This window comes from Lytechinus pictus, chromosome 4 (genome assembly GCF_037042905.1).
Source record: "Lytechinus pictus isolate F3 Inbred chromosome 4, Lp3.0, whole genome shotgun sequence".
NCBI lineage: Eukaryota > Metazoa > Echinodermata > Echinoidea > Temnopleuroida > Toxopneustidae > Lytechinus > Lytechinus pictus.
In genome coordinates, this window is record NC_087248.1 from 6,467,364 (window position 1) to 6,484,266 (window position 16,903).

Genomic DNA, 16,903 nt, shown 5'->3' on the forward strand with positions numbered 1-16,903 from the left:
AGTGAGCGAGCTTTCTCTGCCGCAGCACCTCCACTTTGGAATAATTTGCCATTAAATTTAAGAAATATATCATCACAAGAGACTTTCATATCTTAACTGAAATCTAATAAAAGTATTGGCACGTTGACACTCATCCTTCTTTTGCTTGTGCTCCTCAAGATAAAATATTTCTAGATAGATGGCGCCATATAAATGTCTATTATTATTATCATTAATTTACAATCGAACATTTTGATCAAAGTATTTGAAAATGTATATCTTTTCAACATATTTTAAAAGAAATTGGACCATCATTGACACACGTGTACATGACATGCATTCTAAATTTCATTAAAAGACGGGAGAAAGAGAGAGAGAGAGAAGGGAGACCAGAAAGAAAAGATAGAGAAAGGGTAAGAGAGAAAGAAAAAGAGGGAAAGAGAGGAAGGGGGAAAACAAGATATGTCGAGAGGCAGAAGATAAAGCAGAGAGAAAGGAAGATTAATGAGAGAGGGGGAGTGGAAGAGATGTAGAAAGGGAGAGAGAGATGTGGGTTGAAGACCTTTTATCAAATATACCTTTGTATTTATTAATTAGGAGAATTGGTATAGAAGTGTATTTGAAGGTCGTGTTCTCTGTCACCTCTAAAGCATTGTAAAGTTTGGTGTCATTTATTAAGCCGAATCAATTCATTTAACTTCATAGTCCTCCAACCCGATAACATCAGCGTATATATTTTGGAGATTCGGAAGCATTCCGCAATTGGATCGATAATTTAAGGTAAGTCTCGAAAATACATCTTTATATTTTATTTTGAATTTGTGTTTATAAAAAATGATTAAATTTGTGACGTGGAAGAAAGCCATTGTTCATACGAATGAATGTATATGAATGAATGAATGGATGAATGAATGAATGATGAATAAATAAATGAATGAATGAGTTATTGGTTGATTGAATGAATGAATGAATAAATAAAAACATGGAAGCCATCTGTCTGGATATACATGGACCATGCAGGTCTATATAAGCGAATTCCATGCAAATCAGTGCGATTCGGGGGGGGGGACGAAATTCTATAGCAAAAATACTAGTATCAACAGGACTGTCGAAAAAAATACTGGAGTCAACTCTAACATAATTAAGGTATAAGTCTAAATGAAAAGAAATATTATAACAAATCTGACCAAGACACAGGAAACGTTCTTGTTAACGAAATGAATGCTACAGATTCTTGTAAAGTTGTCAAATATTCTTCTTAGATCACAAATCATGAAACGAATAATTCATGTTCTCGTATTTACCATTATTCTAGTAAAGTAAGCAATGTTGTCGTTTTTTAACCAGAATTCTGTTCATTTACTGTTGCTATCCAAGTGATCGGTAATCGTAAAACTAATCCTCCAATGTCTACTATCATTTCCAGATCTCCATCGTTTCTTTGATGAAAGGAATTTTTCGATCATAACTCTTCCTTCAACTTAAAATGCTTGGAAGAGCTGCTACCTTATTGTTCCTCTCCTCAGTCTTAATACTTCGCAATGGTGAGTTCCACAGGGATATATAACTTCGGAGCAGTGGCGCACAGATGGGGGGCTTGGGGCGCATGAGCCCCCCCCCCCCTTCATATTCTTCGCGTCCAAGAAAAAAAAAGAGAAAAGGGAAGAGAGAAGGGTGAAATACGGTATCAATTTCTGAATATTATGACAAAATATATCACAATATGGGAAAATTTGATATTTTTTTTAAAATAAAAATGTCAATATTTTTGCTCTTTTTCTGGCAACTTTGAATTTCGCCCGATACGCCGTATCTGCCACCTCAAAAATTTTGCCTCATTACACCACTGCTTTGTAATATGTAGTCGTTTCTTATAGATTTTAACTGAAATTATATTTATGTTTGTACCCTTTTGAAATTATTTTGTGTAATGGTATGTTTTATTATCACTTGTGTAAAACGACCGTGCCCGTTTGATTTTATTAAAAAGAAATAAAAATGTACATTTTTTCCCCATACATTTACCATGCAAAACACAGCAATTACATAAGCCTGATGAATGTTTTCAAAATACATTATAACAAAATGTGTAAGTAGAGTGTCAATATTCGTGTGAGTAAAATATTTCATTTTTCTATTTATAACTGCAGTTGTATAAAAATACAATCATAACACACTGGCTGTTCTTTAATGAAACGAAATGAAACCATTGAATGTTTGAAATACTGATTAAAATTTATATCAGCAACTCCATTAGAAATTACAATTCGTTAAAGGACAAGTCCACCCCAACAAAAAGTTGATTTGAACAAATAGAGAACAATCCAAGAAGCATAATACTGAAAATTTCATCAAAATCTAATGTAAAAAGCTAAATTTCACAGAACAGTTATATGCACATCCTGGTCGGTATGCAAACGAGGGGACTGATGACGTCATTCATTCACTATTTCTTTTGTTTTTTATTATATGAAATATGAAATATTCTAATTTTCTCTTCATTGTGAAGGGTCCAACACGGTCGTCTTTTTATTCACAAAGTTAGTTCAAATTGAAATAGAAATACAACCATTTCAAAATGCATGGGTGTTTATCGAAGCGATTTTTCTTTTTTTATAAACAATAAATGCTGTATTATAAATTTGTAACCAATTTTGCAACCTATGATGAATAACTGACTTTTCTACTTCGGCCTAAACAATGCAAAATGACTATGTAAAGTCATTTTTTTTTATTGTTAAAGGGATGGTCCAGGCTGAAAATATTTATATCTGAATAAATAGAGTAAAATTCACAAAGAAAAATGCTGAAAATTTCATCAAAATCGGATAACAAATAACGAAGTTATCGAATTTTAAAGTTTATCAATATTTTGTGAAAACAGTTGGTTATATGCACATCGTCATAAATATTCATTCGGTGGGCTGATGATGTTACATCTCCACTTTCCTTTTTGTTATGTTATTACATGAAATCATAAATGTTTCATTTTTTCATACATGTGTAAATGATGTGTCCCCATTATGGTGAAAAAAGTTGCGGCAATAAATAACTAATGCACTTAATCAGTTGTCAGTCCAATTGTTTTAGTTCTTGGTTGAAATTTTTTGAATAAACCTAATTTCATACAATAAAATACAAAAGAACATGTGGAGATATGACATCATCAGCCCACCTAATGAATATTCATAAGGACATGCCTAGAACTGTTTCACCGGAATAATGCAAATCTTTAAAATTCAATAACTTTGTTATTTATGATCCAATTTTGATCAAATTTTCAACATTTTGCTCTGTGAATTTTACTCTATTTATTGAGATATAGATATTTCCAGCCTGGACCATCCCTTTACCAGATGCTCTCACTCGTTTTTTAAGTTAAATGATACGGCTATTGAACAGTATGACACTACATTTTAACACGCCACCTGATTTCCAGGGGGTGCTGGCAATGATGTATAAGATAGAGCACCCCAAGGGTGAGAAAAACAACTTTGGGGTGAACCCCCGCTTCCCAGGGCCATGGATTTGATTTTTTTTATTTGTCATTCTTCCCCTTTTCCATTCATTATCTTTATAAAATTTTCATTCCTTTTACTCATTATATTCTATTTATATAACTTGACAGTTAGTTTGGAAGTCTCTACTCCAAGGGAGGGGGGGGGGTACTCGGGTACTCCAGGCAGAAAATCAAATTATTTTAATAGATAAAGTAAAATCAGACAACAAAATACTGAAAATTTCATCAAAATCGGACATGGAAAAACAAAGTTATGACATTTTAAATTATTGCATTACTTCGGTGATATAAGTTCTACGCGTGTCTTCACGAATGTAAAATTATTAAACTAATACATAATCCTCTCCTATTCTTTTTGCATTTTATTATTATTTATGAAATAAAATGTACATTCATTCAAATGTTGTCCTCCGAGAATATACTGATTTAGTGTGTTAAATATTCATTGCTGCAACTTGTTTTGCTACAAGCTCGGGAGACAATATCATGCACGCTATATAAAATAATGATGATTCCACGAAGCACTGAAAAGGGAATACTGGGGATCTGACATCATCGGCCCACTTACTGAATATTTATGATGGCATGCAGGTTATTTATTTTATTTTTTACAAAATATTTGTGTTAACTTTTATAGTAGAATTGCTTTGTTATTTACATATTATCACAATTTTTTTGATGTAATTTTCAATGTCTTGCTCAATGTATTTTACTTTATTTATTTAAATAATTATTTTCATCCCGGAGTAGTACTCCTTTGAGTCCACCTCGAGCCCTCTTAAGGATTTTCATTAAATTGTTTCTCTTTTTAGTGACAGGTGAAGTCAATTGTACCTACCCATGGGTAAACATGTACGGAAGTTCCTGCTACCATATTTACGAATTCGATTCATCAGGCTACTTATATGAAACTGCAGAGCTTACATGTCGCGACCTAAATTCTCATGTTTACGTGCCAAGTTCGGAAAGTGAACATGAGACCGTCATCGCCAGTCTACTTCATCTACGTAACTACTTTTACGGAAGCAATTTGGGGTTGTGGATTGGTTGTACCAACAATGGAAACGATGATTCTTTCTATTGTGCTGATGGAACGGAGATTGGCATCAATAGCGGTGAGTTTATAGCCAATAGTATGAGATCATCGCAATCCCTATAATACACAGACAAAGCAAACGCGAAGTGCAGGCCCATATTTATATTTATTTTTTGGAATTTGATGTATTTTACCTTGAAATTGAATATTTTGAACATTTTTTTTACTAATGGAGAAGATGCATATCTAACTAAATAATTAACGCAAGCGCGATCGAAGCGCGAGCTGAAATCGTTTGATATTCCGACCTGAAAAAAGTGGATGGTTAAATAAAGAGCAAGATACTGTATCTATCTCAATATTATTGCGAGCTTAAATTTGTTTGGATTTAGACCTAAGAACGAGACATTAGTCTGTATGCCTTTATCTTGAAAAGGATGGCTATCTTCCTAAATACTATGCGAGCGCGAAGCGCGAGCTTAAAATTTTTTAGCACGTTTTTTAATGAAAAAGTTGTGTATCTCAATTTAAAAAATGCCTGCGCCGGGGAAAAATAAAGAGGGCGTTCTCCCCACGCCCCCTCGATCCGCCACTGTAGACGGGTCAATATATGGTTTGACCCGGAACAAATTGCAACAAATGATTTTTCAACTGTTTCTGGCAGTATTTGACCTCAGGAATAACATACTAAAAATCTACCAAAATCCGCATATGGGAAAGTAGTTATTTTCAAGATGGCGTCCAAGATGGCCGCCATTCACTGAAAATGGATAAAACTCCCTCATATCCACCCTAGAATCCTACTTCGGTTCATATTCCATGGTCAAGTGGGTAAACGAATTCATTGATACAAGTCAGAGTGAACATTACCACTCCAGGATACCAGAAAATCCAAGATGGCGCCCAAAAAGGCTGCCGTAGGCTAAAAAATCCACAATTCATCTATTACTTAAGTGGCTTTAATTTGGTTTCTATTCAATGGTTTTAATGGTGAAGTAGTACATTGGGACAAGTTACAAAGACAGCTAGTGGTCTTGTGTGTCAAAAAATCCAAAATGGCTTCCAAAAATTGAGTTTAAAATGGCTGTTAATACTTAAAATGGACATAGCTCATATCATATCCACCTGGCAGATATGATTTTGGCGTCTAGTCCATGGTTTCAATAATTGTCAAATAATACATTGGGACAAGTTACAAGGACAGTCAGAGGTCCAGTATGTTAAAAAATCCAAGATGGCTTCCAATAATGGAGTAAAAAATGATGTTGCTACTTACAAAAAAACCGAACATAGTTTGTTCAAAATCCGGGAATATGATTTTGTGCCTATACCATGGTTAAAAGGGTCAGATAAAACATTGGGATAAGTTACAAGGACGATTGGTGGTCAAGTATGTCCAAAAGTCCACGGTGGCTTTAAAAAAATAGTACAAATTAGCCGCTGGTATTTACAAATGGACTTAGTTCATGTAATATCCGTCAAGGGCATATGATTTTGATGTCTAAACAATGGTTTTAAAAGTCAGAAAAATAGTAACAAGGACAGTCAGTGGTCCAGTATGTCGGTCGAAAATCCAAGATGGCTACCAAAAATCGGAGTCTAAAATGATTGCTGTTACTTTAAAAATTGACATATTTCATTAAAAATCCACCGAGATGTGGTTTCGGTGTCCACACTATGGTTTCATGGTTAAAATAATCAATACGTTTGGACTGGTTACATTGATATGCAGTAGTCCAGTTTGCCAAAATGCAAGAGGGTTTTCAAAAATGCATCTAAACGAGTCATATCACTCAATAATAGTCAGAGTTCTACAATATCTATCTGTAAGAAATAATGTTGGTGTCTAAATTGTGGTATGAAGGGTCAAATGATACATTCGGACAAGTAACAAGGATGGTTTGTATTGTCAAAAAAAATCCATGGTGAATTGTAAAGTTTCATAAAACTAGGTGCTGTTACCAACTCATGAAACAATATGATAACTTATCCCCATGCATTTAAGTGTAGACGCCAAGATTATTTCTCTCAGGTGGATATTGTTTGAACTTTGTCCATTTTTAAGTAACAGCAGTCACTTTAGACCCATTTTTTAAAGCCTAATTGGATTTTAAGGCAAAATGGATTACTGCATATCATGGTAACCAGTCCCAAAGTATTTTTGACCCTTGAAACCTTAGTGTAGACACCAAAATAATATCCCCAAGTAACAACAGTCATTTAAAACCCGAATGTTTAAAGCTATCTTCGATTTTTGACATACCTGACACCTGACTATCCTTTCAACTTAACCCAATATATTACTTGACCCTTTAAACTCTAGTGTATACACCAAAATCATACCTCCAAGGTGTATTTCTAAGAAACTATGTATACTTTTAAGTAACAACAGTGAATTTACACCCCATTTTTTTTAAGTCACCCTGGATTTTTTTTTTACATTCAGACAACTGAATGGTCTTGTAACTTACCCTAGTGTATTACTTGACCCTTTAAACCATGTTTAGACACCAAACTCATATTCCCCATGCAGACAGATATTGAACAAACTATGTCCTTTTATAAGTATCATCAGACATTTTTTACTCCTTTTTTGGAAGCCATCTTGGAATTTTTGACATACTAGACCACTGGCTGTCATTGTTACTAATCTTGTCCTAATATATCATTTCACCCTTGAAACTATATTTTAGACACCGAAATCATATCTCACAGGCGGATTTCAAATGAGCTATGCATGCCACTTTTAATTATCAGCAACCAATTTTTGGAAGCCATATTGGATTTTTGGTCATACCAGACCACTGACCTGAAAACTTGTCCTAATGTATTATTTTGACCCTTGAAACCAGTGGTTTAGACACCAAAATCGCATCTCCCAGGCCGATATGAAATAAAATATGTCCGCTTTAAGTAACAGCAGTCATTTTAGAATAATTTTTTGGAAGTCAACATAGATTTTTGAAATACCAGGCCACTGACTGTCCTTGTAACTTGCCCTAATGTATTAATTGACCCTTGAAACCAGTGGTTTAGACACCAAAATCACATCTCCCACGTCGATATGAAATGAGCTATGTCCGCTTTTAGTATTAGCAGCCATTTCAGAATCATTTTTGGAATCTATCGCTGATTTTTGAACAACTGGCTTTCCTTGCATACATGTAACTTGCCCCAATGTATTATTTTACCTATTTAACCATGGTATAGACATAAAAATCATATTTCTGGATATTGAATAAACTATGTAGGTTTTTTTAAGTAGCAACAGCAAAGTCCATTTTAATTATCAACAGCCATTTTAAGCTCCATTTTTTTTAATCCATCTTGGATTTTCGGACACCATCTTGGATTTTTTTTGGAACACCACCACGGGCTCTCCTTGTAACTTGTTCCAATTTACTACTTCACCCTTAAAACCTTTGAATAAAAACCAAATTAAAGCCACTTAGATGAATTGTCGATTTTCAGCCTACGCCATCATTTTGGATTTGCCAGGTACACTGGAGGGCTTATAATTCACTCTAGCCTGTATCAACAATTTTTTTTACCCCCTAGACCATGGAATATGAATCGAAATAGGATTCTAGAGTGGATAATGAGTCAGTTGTATCCATTTTCAGTGAATGGCGGCCATCTTGGACGCCATCTTGAAAATAACCACTTTCCCGGATGCGGATTTTGGTCGATTTTTAGTATGTTATTCCTGAGGTCAAATAGTACAAAGAGCCGTTGAAAAATCATTTGTTGCAATTTGTTCCGAGTAAGGGTATTTTTGGTCGTATATTGACCCGTCTACTGATCTGACAAACGAGTGTGCGGCTGCATTCTCTAGCTCGTTTTCGCTTATCTGTGGATCATTAGATAGGAGTGCGGAACGGGCTTATATCGCCATTATGATACGTATGGTGCTTATTATAATAACCATTCATGTCTGATGCGAAGTTCTCTTGAATTTGAACAGTATAAATACATTTTTTCCTACGGTGACACCAGGCGGACACCTTATACCACTGACCCACAATGTGTCCAAAGTGTGTCGGACACTTTAAAATGTGAACTCATCGCCACACTGTTGAATTTAAACATTTTAACACTATAAGTCACAAGTTCCCATTCCACTCGGGGTCCACTAACACCCGCACTGTATGGTGTCCACAATGTCAAATTACATTCATATTGTTTAAATTGGCCATTTTTTTTCACACAGTCACAGTAGGTGGTTTCAGACCGCCTCGAAGTTTGTCAGTTCCAGGTATTCTCTGATCTGGAAATTTACCCCGATCAGAAAATACCAGGTATTTTGGTAATGTGAAAGCAAACTACGCGTAATTTCCCCGAAAGAAAATACCCGCTAAATAGTTGGTACTTGGCGAAATTACGAGAACTTTCGCAGGGATTTTTCCAAGTTCGCAGGTATTTTGGCAATGTGAAAGCAATTTACGGGAACTTTTAGCCCAGCGTGTCGTTGGGCGCGGGCGCCGTGGGTGGCTGCTGGGCTAGTGGTTTTGAATCTCGCGCCTTGCCTGCTTATTAGACCATACTGCGCATGCTCCTAACTTCAGGAATTTATTTCGAAGGGTATGTTTCGGGGCGGTGTGAATGCAGGAATAATTAATTGGTATTTTTTAGCCTAAACATGTTCTCGTAATTTAACGGGGATTCTTGTGATCGAGGCGGTTTGAAACCACCTAGTGTGAAAACGAGGGATAGTTGTGTTCTTCCAACATGGTGATGTCTTATCTTAATTTGATTTAGATTGGTGGTTCAACACGGGTTATATCATAGGGGGACCTGACAGATGTGCGGCTCTCAACATAAACACCTACCCTTCTAAAATATACAAGCATTCATGTGAGAATGATACCAACGCTATTATGTGCGAAGGTAAGGAAATACACTTTTAAGTTACATAGACTTACATAATATTTATTTTCAAACCACTTTATTGAGACCAAGTTCTATGCAGGAGATGACGCCCTAGGGCCCTGGTTAACAACAGTGTTTCAATCACTAAACAGTCTACCCTGGGTATAAGGAAGACGAATAAAATTAAATAAATTAAACGCCGGAGTAAAATTGGGACCAAAATAAATGAAGTTATGTAAGTAGGCCATGTTACAACCGATAATTGGGACCTTTCGCAAACCTCACGGACGCTAATATTAGGGTCCTCTAACACAAAAGTTGACGCTTAATCATACACTTGATTTTTAAGATTGATTGTACATTATAGTCAATTGAATCAAACGTAGAAAACTGCTCTACAATCAATGCTAAGCTTTGTGTTACAGGGGGTTACAGGCCCTACAGTTCTGCTTTTCGTGTGCAAAATTCTTTCCCGCGACACCCGCACCATACATGCTAGTCTAGTTCTAGACGATTTTAAACGAATATATTTGCACCACGATATAATACGTTCTATTCCGTGCGTACGCCCAGCCGAGTGTGCGCGCAAAACCGAGAACCTGTACTCCGAGGAACGAATATATTTGCACCACGATATAATACGTTCTATTCCGTGCGTACGCCCAGCCGAGTGTGCGCGCAAAACCGAGAACCTGTACTCCGAGGAAATCGGAGTACAGGTTCTCGGTTTTGCGCGCACACTTGGCTGGGCGTACGCACGGAATAGAACGTATTATATCGTGGTGCAAATATATTCGTTTAAAATCGTCTAGAACTAGACTACATTACATGCATGTATTACGACTGATAGCCATCATCGTATGGATTATGACATATGGATAAGACAGTGGTTTTTCAAACAAATCGAGTACATATTGAGCGAGGAAAAAGTTACTGAATTGAGGCTTAGATATAGATCATTACAGTCCATCGAATCGATTTTGCATTTAATGTGGATTATTGGTGGATCACTGGCAATTGATTCCATGGGTCAGATCACCTCTCCAGCCGAAACATTTCGTATGCGTTGATATGTACACAGCAGGCAGTAGGCCAAATTCGTCTGAACTTCAGTCGATTTTGCGGGTTTTTTTACTCCTTCTACACAAACGATATGCCTCTAGCACACAATGTAATGGGCATTACGTTTTACTTTCCCCAGAAATGGGGGATTAGATTCAAATTCCCGGGGGGACCACTTCCATTGATAAGTGGATACCAGGCGCGACCATGGGGTTTCGAAAATCACCCTAAACAAGGGAAGCAAGTCTTTTCCAGATTATGAAAATGCATCTCTTAACAAGTATTTAGCTTGTAAAACCCTACAAGTATTGGAAATATATCCCCCTTTTCAGTATTTTAAAGTACGTTACGTATAGGCCTATGTAACGTTATAAAGATGTCAAAAACGATGATTAAAATACTGAAAAATGGGAAATATTTTCAATACTTGTATGGTTTCACAAGCCAAATAATTGTTAAAAGATGCATTTTCATAATCTGGAAAAGACTTGCTTCCCTTGTTTAGGGTATTTTTCGAAACCCCATGGTCGTGTCTGGTATCCACTCATCAATGGAAGTGGTCCCCCCGGAATTCGAATCTAACCCCCATTTCTGGGGAAAGTAAAACATAACACCCTTTACATCGTGTGCTAGAGGCGTATCGTTTGTGTAGAAGGAGTGAACAAAAGAAACAAAAGAAACCCGCATGCAAACGTATTGCATACGCTGTTTACATATGCGAAATGGGTTCGGCTAAAGAGTTGATCTGACTCATGGAATCAATTGCCAGTCATCCACCAATAATCCACATTAAATGCAATATCGATTCGATGGACTGTAATGATCTATATCTAAGCCTTAATTTAGTAAGTTTTTCCTCACTCAATATGTACTCGATTTGTTTGAAAAACCACTTTCTTATCCATATGTCATATTCTATTTTAGGTCCTGCATTTCGAATATCTCCAGCCATCAGTCGTAATACATGCATGATGGCGCGCGGGTGTCGCGGGAAAGAATTTTGCACACGAAAAGCAGATCTGTAGGGCATGTAACCCCCCTGTAACACAAATCTTAGCATTGATTGTAGAGCAGTTTTCTACGTTTGATTCTATTGACTGTAATGTACAATCAATCTTAAAAATCAAGTGTATGATTAAGCGTCAACTTTTGTGTTAGGGGACCCTAATATTAGCATCCGTGATGATTGCGAAAGGTGGCAATTATGCCAAGAGCGTCCGACGCATAATGTCGTAGTTTTTCTAACGCATAACGTCACATGTCGCAACGCATAATGTCGCAGCAAATTTCTAACGCATAACGTCACATGTCGCAATGCATAATGTCGCAGCAAATTGTCAACACATAATGTCACATGTCGCAACGCATAATGTCACAGCGGTATTTTCTTCAGGACTCGAGCTACAGATAAGATAGAAAATATGCTTTCACTAAGTATTTTGAGACACGAGAAAGAGAATTTAGTGATTTGGAAATCAGGATTACTCTTTGTATGGATATTTATCGGTTTATTGCCATTTTGTCTACTGCCTTTTTCCCCACTATCGCATGGTCTGATATAATTTCGTCTACCATTAGTTAGTCAACTATAGTCAACTATCAACACAGTCCAATAACCATTTCGTCTAATTACCATCTCGTCTAATAGCCAGTTGGTCTAATAGCCGTTTTGTTTATTATCATTTAGTCTAATTGTATTTTTTTTCATTTGGTCCAATATCCACTTTGTCCAATATCATTACTTCTATACCTTTTGGTCTAATAGCCAATCGGTCTAATAACCACTTGGTCTACTCTCATTTCGTCCATGTTCCATTTGGTTTAACTTCAGTTGGTTCACTATCACTTTGTCTAAACCCATTTCGGCTAACAATCATTTGGTATCGTTGCCATGGGTCCAATCACCAATAGGTCCAATCACCATCTCGTCCAATCATCATTTCATCCAATAGGCATATTCATTTCATCTTGTAACCATAATGGTCTACTGGCACAAGACCTCTACGGTGACTCTATGTATCATTGCCGACTTGTTGCAGTACTACTCCTGATTTGTGGTTCAGATCAGCTCGCGAGCGCAAAAAAACCCTTAACCATCCGCCCACAGGGCATAGGCGGATCCAGGGAAAGGCCCCCCCCCCCCCCCCCCCCCCGCATAAGAAAGGAAGGGGAACGAGAGAAAAGGGAAAATGAGGAAAAATAAGAGGAGACAGAAGAGTGAATAAAGTAGGGTGAGGTGAAGACTTGAAAAAAAATATTCATGTCTCAAAAGAGGCGCGATAGCTCAGTCGGTAAACAGCGGCGTAACAGGGGTCGGTGGCCAGGGGGGGCAAGAGCCAAAAATTTCCCGGTCATATCATGGAACAGGCAATGGCGTCATAAGGCAAAAATTTTGAGGGGGTGATATGGCGTATCGGGCATATGTATATATATATACATACATATGATTATTTTATGTCTTTTTTATGTAATATATTGTAACTTTTTATATTTGTATTGTTTATTATCTATGTATGTATTCAATTGTAATTATATTGCATGTTTTTTACTCAATATGTGGAAAATAAAATTGAATTGAAATTGAATTGAATATATATAAGCGAGCGAGCGAAGCGAGCGAGCAAAATTTTTTGACATTTTTATTGCAAAAATCCAATTTTGTGATATATTTTGACATAATGTTAAAAAGATGATATCATATTTCACCCTCCTCTCTTTATTTCTCTCTTTTTTTGTACGCCACGGTGAACAGGATTTTTGTTATGATTGTGAGCATCAGGGCGAAGCTCTATATGCTCGAGGGGGCCGAGTATGGCGCTTCCGGCAAGAAGTAGCTTAATATAGGTCCCGAGCGAGCGAAGCGAGCGAGATTAAAAAATAACCTTTTCATGAGAATCTAACATGAAGATAGATTTTAACGTGATATTCAGAAAAATTTAATACACTTTCCTTTCTTTCCTCATTTGTTTTTGTTTGGTTGTAGATCTTTTGAGGGCCAAGGTCGAAACTCATCCATATAATTGTGCTTTATGGGTGGGGTCCAGGGCAGAGCCCCGGAACCTCTTGATATCAAAGCCATTTTGAACCTTACAGATGGCCACTTATTTTAATCAAATTGCGTGTATATTTATATAGCTTTAACACAACACATAAATTCAATGCACTTGTGTATCGTAATCATCCAAATATTGTGAGGGGCACACCATAGCAAATGTGTGAAAATTTGTAAAAAGTCGCAAGCGAGCGAAGCGAGCCAGAAAAAAAAGTGGCCTGTTAAAATGAAATTCTAATTATGTGATAGATTTTTACATCATTATAGCAAATATCATGTCATATATTTTTTTTCATTTATCTCATTTCGCTGCCTCCTTTATTTTCTTTTAGTTCCCCTTGGCTGTGGAACCACCCCCCTGTACGCCAATGCTTCAACGTAAAGCTTAATGCAGGAATGGTCCATATAGGGGCCCGTTATAGAACCCATTAAATGTTACAGATGAAGAGCCCCCACTGCACGGGGTCTTGACTCTTGGACAGAGCCTTTGGAGATTTAGCAAGTTTATGATAGACTTTCATACGACATTATGCTATATGCCATCCATTTTTCTTCCCGCTCGTTATCTCAATCCTCGGCAGCCCGGTAGTGTATGTTATCTTGTCCCTATTCTTTAATTTCCAATTTAGATTTTGGCTAATTCCATTCTGCATTTATTTCCCGCTTTTGTTTGCCTTTTTGTCATCTTTAATTTATTTCCCTGTCTTACTAATCATGCTAATGTATTTGTATATCGGGGCGAATTGTTCTTTCTCACTTGTTCTTTTTTCCTTCCTTTTCCCGTTATCTTTCCGTTTTCCCTTTTTTATGTTTTTTCTTAGTTTTCTTTTCCCTTTTCCTTTCCCTTTCCCCTTTTTTCTTTCCTTTCCCTTTCACTTTCTCCCCCCCTTTTTTTTTTATTTTTCCCGTTTTATTTTTTATTTTCCCGGTGAGCTCCGCCAGGGGGGGCAGCTTGCCCCCCCTGCCCCCCCGCCTGTTACGCCACTGTCGGTAAAGCGGGGGTTTCTGATTCCGGTGATGTGGATTTGATTCCTAATTGGTGCGTTAGTGCCCCTTGGTAAGGCATAATAGTCATTATGCCTACCAGGTCCCTTGGAGAGGACCTTAAGCCGTCGGTCCTTGCTTACAAGCATTCATGCTTTCTTAGCAACCAGGTAAAAAAATCACCATATAATTATAGGCTAAAATTTTCGCGCTCGCATCCACATCCACTTCAGAATTTTCATGCATATATAGTGCTTGAAAAAGTGCTTAAATTTTCCCCTTTTCGGACTGGAATGTCCGACATTATCGGTTGTAACAGGCCGTATCTGAAAGGCGTGATATTGACAAGATCATGTTAACTCTTTGTCAGATGCAGGTCGTGTAAAATCAGTTACAATCGATTGTCAAATTCCATGTAACATTACGTATGTGGCACACCCTTAAAAAACAGTTTCAATCTATCGGAGAATCTTTGAAAATATTCAAAAATGTTTGACCATCATCATCGCATGTAGAGTAGAACAGTACTTGAATACAATAATTGATCGCAATAACAAAAAAAATGAATAAATGAATAAACCCTCGGCACAACAGTTACACGCTAATTTTCACAGTAGCTGCAGCATCTTTTTGGGTGCCATCGTGCCTCCCGCGTGTAAAAATGTGAAAAGGTGCACCCTATATAGTGCAAAGACTAGAGTATAGCTACATGCACAGATAAATATTTAAAAAGGGTTTCTCAGAGTGAAAATAGTGCCCAGTGTGACATTTTTATTGAACAAAATTCGACAATCACAGTAAATAGGCCTAGACAAATTCAAAACAGCTCTTAAAATTTACTTATTCAAAATATACCTCTTTTTTTTTTCTTTTCTTTATTATAATCAATTTAGATGGTCCAGTGCAGGGAATTGATGACTTGGTTACAACCACCAGTGCCACCACCACCAGTGCCACCACCACCACCACCCCGATCGAATGGACCTCCTCCATGATCCCTTGCACAGCCCATCACGTCTCTTCCACTTGTCCTGAGATCTACGGACGATATGGGATGCGTTTCCCGGCAATCCACGTATATTTTGCCGACCGTGATAACATAAAAATGAGTGAGGTATGCAACAAAATGAGAGGCATCCAACTAGCATCGGCGATTCTTTCTCGACAAAATGGTCGCTTTCAGAAGATCGTTGTGTCTTGGAGAGCCACATCATACATGTAGAGTGTTGATGTTTCGTCGACAGTCCTGGCACTACAGTAACTTGAAGTCCACTGTCAATAGGAAGTTTTCGCTCCGCGAACGACGACGGATTCAAGAACATAGAAAATATATTGCCAAATGCCTTTCATGACAATGAACAAACAAGAATTTTTGACATCGGTTAATCAAAACAGCAGTTTCACACCGGACTAAACAACATAGGTATTCGCAATTGTTCATCAGCTTCGTACCTATAAGACGAAACTGCTGTTCCGGAGAGTTCACAAATTTTCGACAAAGACCTCCCAGCTGTTCTTTGTCATTATTTGTGACGGGCATTTTCAATACATAGTGTTCTGGAATCCGTCGTGCATTGTGGGGTGAAAACTCCATGAAGTTTTGGGAGAACAGGAAAAATCCTAAAACATGTATGGCTTTCGTCGCTCGTCTGAGTTTTCGACCCGATATCTATCAAATTTGTAAATTAGATTTTTTTTTCATAGTTGCCGCAAGACGGATGAGTGACGTTTTTATAGTTTTTTAATAGTGTCCGTTCTTACATCGGAATCAAGTCCATCTGAGATATATAGATTTCTCCTTTTTACTGAAGTGGATTCCTCTATTCATACCTCTCATGTCATTTTCCGTAGCTGTAAAACAATGGAAGAATTTATAATCATTATTAGACTTCAGTGATGAAATTAATGGTCAAATCGATGAACACAACTTCTACATATTGATGCTTTAGATTCGTCTACGAATTTCAGTCTTTCGTTGATGTCTTTATAGTATGCGTGGAATTGTTGTTATTATCAGTTGTAATGGTTGTTTACCATTTAAATTTCTGTATAAAATTTTTAGCTGCAACGACTAATAATTTGATAGGTTTTATAGTAATTTAGAGAGCACTTTTAGTCGTTTTTACCACTTGCAACAAGTTATAGACTCGTGAAAGTCGAATGTTTTGATCCCCGGCCACGGTACCTCTCCACGTGAGCAAGGTTACTCGACTCTACGTGCTCTTTTATCGTAAATTTAAAGGGAATATTGCAAAGCGTTATCTAAAACAGACTTATAGCAATGTAAATTGCTAACGATCGGATGTAAATTATGAAGATGTGAGAGATAAATTAATGAGTTAATGAATCCTTTTGTCATATTGTATTTGCCCCTGAAAATATTTTCACTCATTTATTTAAT

General features: G+C 37.0%; 1 protein-coding gene across 1 annotated transcript; it reads left to right on the forward strand.

Moving 5' to 3' along the window:
* Positions 1-670: 670 nt before the first annotated feature.
* Positions 671-16,058, forward strand: LOC129258505 (uncharacterized). Its single transcript, XM_054896764.2, has 5 exons — positions 671-759; positions 1,406-1,523; positions 4,312-4,614; positions 9,294-9,422; positions 15,396-16,058. Exons 2-5 carry the CDS (start codon positions 1,466-1,468, stop codon positions 15,722-15,724), a joined length of 819 nt encoding a protein of 272 aa, XP_054752739.2. The 5' UTR covers positions 671-759; positions 1,406-1,465; the 3' UTR covers positions 15,725-16,058.
* Positions 16,059-16,903: the final 845 nt, after the last annotated feature.

Coding starts and splice junctions, on each gene's coding strand:
- LOC129258505 (XM_054896764.2), top strand. CDS start 1,466: ATGCTTGGAAGAGCTGCTACCTTATTGTTCCTCTCCTCAGTCTTAATA. Junction 4,615..9,293: donor GGAGATTGGCATCAATAGCG/GTGAGTTTATAG, acceptor AATTTGATTTAG/ATTGGTGGTTCAACACGGGT. Junction 9,423..15,395: donor CAACGCTATTATGTGCGAAG/GTAAGGAAATAC, acceptor TAATCAATTTAG/ATGGTCCAGTGCAGGGAATT.